The sequence below is a fragment of the Triticum aestivum genome, chromosome 4A (genome assembly GCF_018294505.1).
Source record: "Triticum aestivum cultivar Chinese Spring chromosome 4A, IWGSC CS RefSeq v2.1, whole genome shotgun sequence".
Classification (NCBI taxonomy): domain Eukaryota; kingdom Viridiplantae; phylum Streptophyta; class Magnoliopsida; order Poales; family Poaceae; genus Triticum; species Triticum aestivum.
The window spans coordinates 47283689-47292435 of record NC_057803.1 but is presented as its reverse complement, the minus strand read 5'-3'; the positions used below and the strand labels follow the sequence as shown (position 1 = coordinate 47292435).

General features: G+C 50.8%; 1 protein-coding gene across 1 annotated transcript; it reads left to right on the top strand.

The window, feature by feature from the left end:
* Window positions 1-1111: 1111 nt before the first annotated feature.
* On the top strand, window positions 1112-7660 carry LOC123085067 (beta-glucosidase 6). Its single transcript, XM_044506638.1, has 11 exons — window positions 1112-1644; window positions 4074-4140; window positions 5057-5115; window positions 5275-5350; window positions 5459-5530; window positions 5620-5707; window positions 5827-6422; window positions 6508-6539; window positions 6645-6747; window positions 6844-6952; window positions 7089-7660. The coding sequence occupies exons 1-11, from the start codon at window positions 1462-1464 to the stop codon at window positions 7261-7263; spliced, it is 1560 nt and encodes a 519-aa protein (XP_044362573.1). The 5' UTR covers window positions 1112-1461; the 3' UTR covers window positions 7264-7660.
* The last annotated feature ends 1087 nt before the right edge of the window (window positions 7661-8747 follow it).

Here is an 8747-nt window from a genome sequence, read left to right as displayed (position 1 = left end):
CACATCGAGTTCAATAGTAGGGAGGTAGTGTGTATGATCAACGATCAAAACAAGAACCTATTTGCGTCGGGCCCACTAATTGAAGAGATCAAGGTGCTGCTACATGCTTGACAGGATTGGAAAATCAGCTATAAGACATGATCCGCGAACTACACTGCTCGTATCCTAGCTAAGCTTGCTGTAGGGGAGGAATTGTGCTAGGAATGGCGCCTAGGGCCGTCGGATTGTATTTCGTATGTAGTCTCGGACAAGATCCCAAACTTTGGGTAATAAATTAAGTGATTTCCCCTAAAAAGGGAACGTTTCTTTGTGTTGTTCACCGAAAATGGTACAAATTAAATATTCAAATAAGGACATGTGTTATTCATTGGAGTTGAGAGAATAGTTATGTAAAGATGAGGCCGATCAACAAATTAAAAATAAGTAAATGTGCACGGTCTATCATTCATTGTGCTCATTTATGCCTATTTAATAATTATTATTTTGAGAAATCTGATTGTGGTAGAACTACAATCTGCATGAAGGCGAGGCGGCGGTGTATGTCGACTTAGCATCAATGGCCCCTGATCAAGGCGGTGGAAAGGATGGTCGAAGGAGCCTCCTAGCACCATCAGCGGGCAAGGGCGTTCGTTATTGAAATCGACACCGGAAAGAAAAGAAGTATCCTTCCAACTCAGCAACTATGCTGATGTCGTTGTAAGATAGCCCCATTGTGTATGTCCTCAAGGCTCCACGAAAAAGAACCTGCTCAGGAGGAGAGGCACGCGTGGAGGGAAGGGGGTTCTATTCTATTGGCAGGCTAATGGTACACATTCTGAATTGTTGAAAAGGCTTATTTCAAAATTATTTAGCATTTTTTACATGTAGATTTTGGTGGAAATATTTTCATTAATTACTTTGATAGTGGCATATTATTTCCAGTTCTTCAGAGCGACAATCTGCATAGCTTTTGTTTTTTGAGGGTGACAATCTGCATAGCTGCGTATCTGAGTAACCGCAGCCACGACATGTACCGCAGCCGGAATGATTGCTCAATAACAATGTCTGTTTGACCAACCATCGGGGTGAAAAAGGAAGGGAGAAAGCTCCTCCTCTCCCGGCTTCCCCTTCACACTCCCGTTCCCGGCCGCGTCCCCAACCACCATCGCTTCAGCCTCCACACTTCGCTCCCTTAAAGCAATCGCCCAGTCCAGTACACTGACGGCCGACCGCTGACGCCAGATCGACCGAGCTCGCCGGTGAGTCCATTCTGGACCGGCTCATCGGTGGAGCCGTGCATGCCTCGGTTTCCATCGCCATTATAAATACCGCCCCACCCACACGCCGGCCAACACATCGGCGCGCACACACAGTCACGCACTAGGCATTTCTTCCTTTCCCTGTCCGTCCGTGCCTGCGTCTGCGTGCTCTCCGGAGCCCACGCACCACGACGTACGCCCGCTTTCTCTTTCTCGCTCCGGGATGGGGATAAAGCGGCCGGGCCAATGCGGCGCGGCGGCGGCGCTGGCCCTGCTTCTCGTCCTCCTCGTCGCCGCGCCGCCGCGGGGATGCGTTGGGGCTGAGGGGAGCGGCGGGGGAGGAGCGCTCACGAGGGGGAGCTTCCCCAAGGGGTTCGTCTTCGGCACCGCCTCCGCCGCGTACCAGGTTCGTTCGTTGGCTGCCTGCCACTTCCCTCCATCTCTCTCGCTGGTCCGCCGCGCGTCCATGGATCTTGGCGAATCTGACTTGCATGGTGGCGCCATTGATTTTTCTTTTTTTTACTTCCGTCTTCGTGCATGCGCGCCAGTTCTAGTGCCACTGCCATGCATGCATGTTGTGTGTGGAGGATGAACGAGTGTCCATGATCATGTTTTACGTGGGTCGTCGATGATTTGCTTGGAACAAATTGACGAATCTTTGGTTTGGATTCCTTGCAAAAAATGATTACGGTGCGTAGAGTACCAGTGTGATAAGATCGAAGAGTATATGCCCCGTCATAGCTAGGAGGAAGAAGACCATGCCCCTAAGATACATCATTGGCCTTGCTGTAAGCATCGCCATGGGATGGGACTTGGCAGCCTAGAGGCCAAGTTGGGACAAAGAAGGGGTTGGAAGGAACAAAAGTTGTATTCTTGTCTTGTGGCCTTGGGTTTGCTTTCTGACGGCGGCCTTTTGGACCCTCTTCTCCTCGTCTGCCTACCATCTCTGTTTGTGTATCCATCGGTCGCGCATAGGCCATCCACCTCAAGCATAACATTCGCCGTGGACGCGCGTACACGGCAAAGTTGCACAACGAGTTAAAAAAGAAGTCATTAGATTTTCATCCCAGGTGAAAAAGACATTGTCTAGCTAGCTAGATTTTTTCACTCTTAGAACCATGATCCACTCTCTCTAGGTCTCTATCTATATCTCTTTCTTCAAATATTAGACTCCATTAACAGCATTAATTTGTTCTCCCAATAAATAAAGGAAATATTTCATGCGCGATTAAGTGTACTACTACTGCTAGACCTAGCGGCCCCTGCCAAATCTTGTGTAGCCAATTAATCACTTGCCCAACTCATTGCCATCCATGCCAAGACTATGCAGCAGAAGAGACCGACCGTCCCAATCAAGGAGCAGGGGCAGGTACTACGCATGCATGCTCTACGTGCCCGACCTGTCATGATCCATCGGGACGGATGCATATATTCTCTTCTCCCGTGCCCGTGCCCCCTGCCCGTCGGCGCCGGGCTAGCTGCCTGCCTAGCCTAGCTGCTTGACCGTGGGTGCGAAACCTGCCGAAAACGACCGGAATTTTCAAGGTTCACGGGCGGCGCGCGTCCGTCCGGTGGAGAGGAGAGGACGGTGCCCATTCGCGCGCGAGCACCACCGCACATGCTGCGCGCGGCTCCCATGCCCCCACTGTAACCGTCCTCTTCCTCCCAGAGCGTACGTTTGACCTGTGCTGTGCGTTGTGTGGACGCGCAACGCTGCCATGACGGGACCAATTATACGGAAAAAAATCCTATACGACCTGGGTCGTACGCCTCGCGTCGTGAGACCACCTCCAGGGGCTGACAGCTGGCAATTCGAATCTCAAAGCAACAAGAGCGATATTCTCTGATTCCCCTTTCTTCTCCAGCAGTCTTGGTGCTCCCTGCGACATGGCTTCAGAATGTTTTGCAGCTAGAGCCTCGACACAGGGCGCCACTGATTCAACCTGCTATGCCCACGTTGGTGCTGGTCCTAGATAGGACGCACCATTGCGCTGAGCTCTGGCTGGAGGTAAATTAGTGAGAGGGCGCAGGCCGCGGCTGCCGTAAATGAGCAAGAGGGCGCAGGCTGCAGCTCCCTAAACTCGTCGCTGCCGTAAATTGGCGAGAGGGGCCGTGGTTGCGCAATGGATATATCATCGTCCCTGCTGCTCCTCGCCTTGTTCAGACCATCCACCGGCACCATGTGGATTGGTCGCATGAATCTGCAAGTTTGGGAAGGAGCTGCTGCCGGAGTAGCCAGGAGGCTCTCTTGCCGTCTTCAGAGACGAGAAGGAGAGGGAATTGAAGGGATCATGAAGCATCGGTGGTTCTACGAAACAACAACGATGAGAATCGCGGCGGCGCTGGAGAAAGAAAGGGGAATCGAGAATAGGTTTGCTTTGAGATTCGAATTGCCACGTGCCGGTCACTGGAGGTGGTCTCACGACGAGGGCGTACGACCCAGGTCGTATAGGATTTTTTTCCCAATTATACGGACTACTCCCTCGTATTATCCATATTAACTGTCACTCACTTAGTGTAGTACTAAATCAGCACGGTTAATACATAGATTTGGTTACTTTAAGACGAGCTCGACATGCAGTTCATGGCCCGATAAAATAAATCGTTTTCTTTAGGAGAGAAAGGCAAAAGGCTTGGGTCATTCATTGACTAAAGAAGAAGTCATTGTTCGAGACGAAGAGGAAAACATCTATATCTAATTACTCAAACGCTCGGCCGCCGCGAGGACCCAGAGCTTAGCTTCATTCTTCAAAATAAATCTTGTGTTGTTTCGTACGTACTACTCTACTACTGAATAACTTGTCTTATGTTGTAATGATATATCCTCTTGTGCAGTACGAGGGGGCGGTGAAGGCGGACGGGAGAGGGCAGACCATCTGGGACACCTTCGCGCACACCTTCGGTACGTACGTACTTTACTTACATGCATGTATGTATAATTCTCTCGTATTACTCCTATTTACTATCACCAGGGACAGCACCCCAAAGCTAGTCCTCTCAGTGCCTACAGTGCAGCCGGCCACGTGCATTTGTGAAGAACTGATAAGGGCTATGTGGTCGTAATTTACCATTACAACGTGCACCACCGCACCAGGATACACGTCGCTGACTGGATAAGCTAGACGTCAACTCACGATCGAGTCACAAACATGCCTGGGCCGGCCTGACCTTCAGTGCCGTTGTAACTTCTTTCCTGGGATTACCCGTTTGTGTCAACAGAGTTACAAGCGCCTTTACCTTGGGTGCAAGAAGCTTTACCACCACGTAAATGGAGCTCCCATCTCTGTCAAGGAATGTTGGAACTGCCTCAGCGCGCAAGCCCAATCATTGGGTCGTCTTCACACTCTTTTTTTTTTTTTGCGGGTAGGGTCGTCTTCACACTCATATCGCAGCACTAACTGGCAGTCTGTCTTTCCCCACCGAGTCTAAGCTAGCTCTGACCGAAAGTGGCCATGAAGTTAGCGTTCCTTGTTCGTTGCAACGCTTCCTTTTTCTTAAAAAGCGTGGATAACTAGTGGCGCAAAGCAAAACACATTGTGCATGCTTGCCCTGATTGATGTGCGTGTCCCACCTACCCACCCTTCTGCACTCACCACATTTGCATTTGCATTCCAAGCAGTGGAGTACATCGACAAGGCAGCCCTAATCTAGCCATGCTGTGTTTAGTTCAGGTTGATAGTGTACATCTAATAAGCTGAAATCGTAGGTAAGGATTAACTGAGCTCGCTGCATTAGGCAGACATCACAATTAGTTGGAGCCGGTTGAGACTCGTAAACTCTGGCTGATTCCACAAGACACGACCCTCTCTGTTGTGCAGGAAAGATCAGTGACTTCAGCAACGCCGACGTCGCCGTGGATCAGTACCACCGTTTCGAGGTGAGCGCCACGCTCTGCTACCGCTCAACACCGACTGCTCTGCTCTGCGTACATACGTGCCATACTAGTAGTGATCTGTAGTAGCATACGAGGTCTTGCGCATCTCGATGTGATTGATGCTTTGGGAAGAATGATGCATGGTGGTTTCTTGTCTGTCAGGAGGACATACAGCTGATGGCGGACATGGGGATGGACGCGTACCGCTTCTCCATCGCCTGGGCCAGGATCCTCCCAAGTAGGCCGCCCATCTCCACCTCAAATCACCGGATTTGTCCGTGATCTCACTCAGGCCGCTCTCTGTCCTGACATGTGCAAACGTTCTCTCTGTGTGTGTCTTTTTCAGATGGTGTTGGTCAGGTCAACCAGGCCGGCATCGACCACTACAACAAACTCATCAACGCACTGCTCGCTAAAGGTGAATGCAATCGTAACATATGCCTATCTGTATTTCTATGTAGTCCTGCTTGATCGGCACTGACACATGTGAAATTCGTGATCTTGCAGGGATTCAGCCATATGTGACCCTGTACCACTGGGACCTCCCCCAGGCTCTGGAGGACAAGTACAACGGGTGGCTCGACAGGCAGATTGTGTGAGCACACACCACCCTCTTAACCTGCAACCATTCTTGCAACTTAACCAACGGTAGATTCATGGCTTACAGTAAGTCTTGCATAATTTCCATGGCAAAAATAATGGTTAAAAACGCAGCGACGACTTCGCGGAGTACGCCGAGACGTGCTTCGCGGCGTTCGGGGACCGGGTGAAGCACTGGATCACGGTGAACGAGCCGCACACGGTGGCCATCCAGGGCTACGACGCCGGGCTGCAGGCGCCGGGGCGCTGCTCCGTGCTGCTCCACCTCTACTGCAAGTCCGGCAACTCCGGCACCGAGCCCTACATCGTCGCCCACAACTTCATCCTCGCCCACGCCGCCGTTTCCCGCGTATACAGGACCAAGTACAGGGCGGCGCAGGACGGGCAGCTCGGCATGGCGTTCGACGTGATGTGGTACGAGCCCATGTCGTCGGCCGCGATCGACGTCGAGGCGACGAAGCGGGCGCAGGAGTTCCAGCTGGGGTGGTTCGCCGACCCCTTCTTCTTCGGCGACTACCCGGCCACCATGCGGAAGCGGGTCGGGGAGAGGCTGCCCCGGTTCACGGCGGAGGAGGCCGCGCTCGTCAAGGGGGCGCTCGACTTCGTCGGGATCAACCACTACACGACGTACTACACCAGGCACAACGACACCGACATCATCGTCCGCCTGCTCAACGACACCCTCGCCGACACCGGCACCATCAGCCTCCGTCAGTGATCTCTCTGAATCTCCCTCAAGTTTGTACTTTCACCCGTGTTAGAAATGGGAATGTTGATGTTTTTGACGATTTGCAGCATTCAAGAACGGCAGAGCGATTGGGGACAGGGTGAGTCCGGGCGGCATGCACACATTATCTTGAAGATTATCGTTCTAGTAAACTGTAAAACTGTATGTGATTGAAGTTGAACTGAAGATTGATGCGGCTATGCAGGCGAACTCGATATGGTTGTACATTGTGCCCAGAGGGATGAGGAGCCTGATGAACTATGTCAAGAACAGGTACAACAGCCCACCAATCTACATCACCGAAAACGGTAAGGGCGCGACGGACCTGAGTCCTTATGATCCTGCATGTCAATAGACATGAGATTCAGAGCTCTGACGGTGTGCGATTGCTGATGCTGATGCAGGGATGGATGACAGCAACAGCCCCTTCATTGCCCTCAAGGACGCCCTCAAGGACACCAAGCGGATAAAGTACCACAACGACTACCTCACCAATCTGGCCGCCTCCATAAAGTAGTACACTACACTACCACTTCTCAATTTGTGCTAAATTTCCCATTGCCATGGATGCATTTGAAGCAAAAAAAGGTGTACGATTTGCGTGATGTTTTAGTAAGTCTTACGTGTTTTGGTGTGGTGGTTGACGCAGGGAGGACGGGTGCGACGTGCGCGGCTACTTCGCGTGGTCGCTGCTGGACAACTGGGAGTGGGCGGCCGGGTACTCGTCCAGGTTCGGGCTCTACTTCGTCGACTACAACGATAAGCTCAAGAGGTACCCCAAGAGCTCGGTGCAGTGGTTCAAGAGCCTCCTCCACTCCAGTTGAGATCGAGCTACCAGCACTTTGCTAGGTCATTGGTTTGTGCTCGTGTGCATGGTGTGACTGCATGTATTGTCACCGTGTCTGTCTGTTGCTGCCAGTATGTTAGGATGATACACACGTCTGGGGTTTCAGAGTTAGAAGGTGTTGTCTTCATGGATCATATAGCTTCTACTTGTGTTCCTCGGACGTTTTCATCATATATACACACACATAAGACCGAATATTCCATTCGGGTCTAGGACCGATCGGGACCGACCAAACCGTGGCGGAGATAGGGGGACCAGTAGGGCCTGCCCCCCTAACATCACTGATTTGCTTCTAATTTGGAAATGAACAGTGCATAGTTTAGAAAAAAATACATGCATTGTAGTTTGGCCTCTGTAATCATAAGTTTGTGTCATTTGCCCCGATCTTTAATTCCTGGCTCCAAAACTGCGACCAAGGTTCACTGGGATGCATGTCGCAAGGCGTATATCCACTCACAGGTGCTATATCTACCTTTGGTAGAATGCCATGGCCCACTCACAGGTGCTTTCATTATGTTGCTCGCCTTTACGTCTCCGTTGTTACAGGTTTATGCTCTCACGATGACCTCGGGCCCCAACAATGAAGAAGCAGTCCCTGCAGTAATATCTGAAGTTTTGACATGGATTCCAGCAGTCTTTGCATAACCAATTGGCTTACCTTCGCGCCATATCCACAATCACAAAATTGTTCTCATTCCAAGGGCTCATCCTGTTAACATTCCCTCACAAGACCAACCAGGTTCCCCATTCCAATTATTGACAAACTACCAGAGGAACTTACAGGGTCTAGTTGGTTTTCTAAGCTCGACCTATAGCTGGGTATCACCAGATTCAGCTTAATACTAGACTGCTTTTCAAACGCATAATGGCCAATTCGAGTACAGAGTGGTGCCTTTTGGTTTGAGTGGCGCACCAGCTACATTTAATAGTGCTATGAATGGTAGCCTGAAGCCTTGTCTTTGATGTTGCATCATTGTTTTCTTGATGATATCCTTGTCTACAGCAAGACACTTGAGCAACATATTTTGGATCTGAGCGAGGTGCTCCAACTTCTTCAGCGCGCCCAATAGCTTGTCAAGCATGCCAAATGTTCTTTCGTCCAACGACAGATCTCGTAATTGGGGCATGTTGTTAGTCAAAAGGGGTTCACAACTGACAAGAACAAAATCAAGGAACTTGAGAACTGGCCAACACCAACTAATGTCGAGCAGCTGCGTCAGATTTTGGGGTTGGTAGGGTACTATTGTAAGTTTGTGCGACACTATGGCATCATCACTAAACTACTGACAAACTTGCTTAAGAAACATGCTCCCTTTCGATGGACGCCTGCCACTGAACATGCATATCAACTGCTCAAGCAGGGCCTAATCTCTGCACCGGTCTTGGCATTGCCAAATTTCTCTGTTCCTTTTGTTATTGACAAGGACGCAACTGACTGGGGAGTGGGGGCAGTGCTTCACC

What these genes read in the sequence shown, in the direction of transcription:
- LOC123085067 (XM_044506638.1), top strand. Translation starts at nt 1,462, where the DNA reads ATGGGGATAAAGCGGCCGGGCCAATGCGGCGCGGCGGCGGCGCTGGCC. An exon ending in ATCAGTACCACCGTTTCGAG is followed by an intron (nt 5,116 to 5,274) that starts GTGAGCGCCACG and finishes CTTGTCTGTCAG; the next exon opens with GAGGACATACAGCTGATGGC. An exon ending in AATCTACATCACCGAAAACG is followed by an intron (nt 6,748 to 6,843) that starts GTAAGGGCGCGA and finishes ATGCTGATGCAG; the next exon opens with GGATGGATGACAGCAACAGC.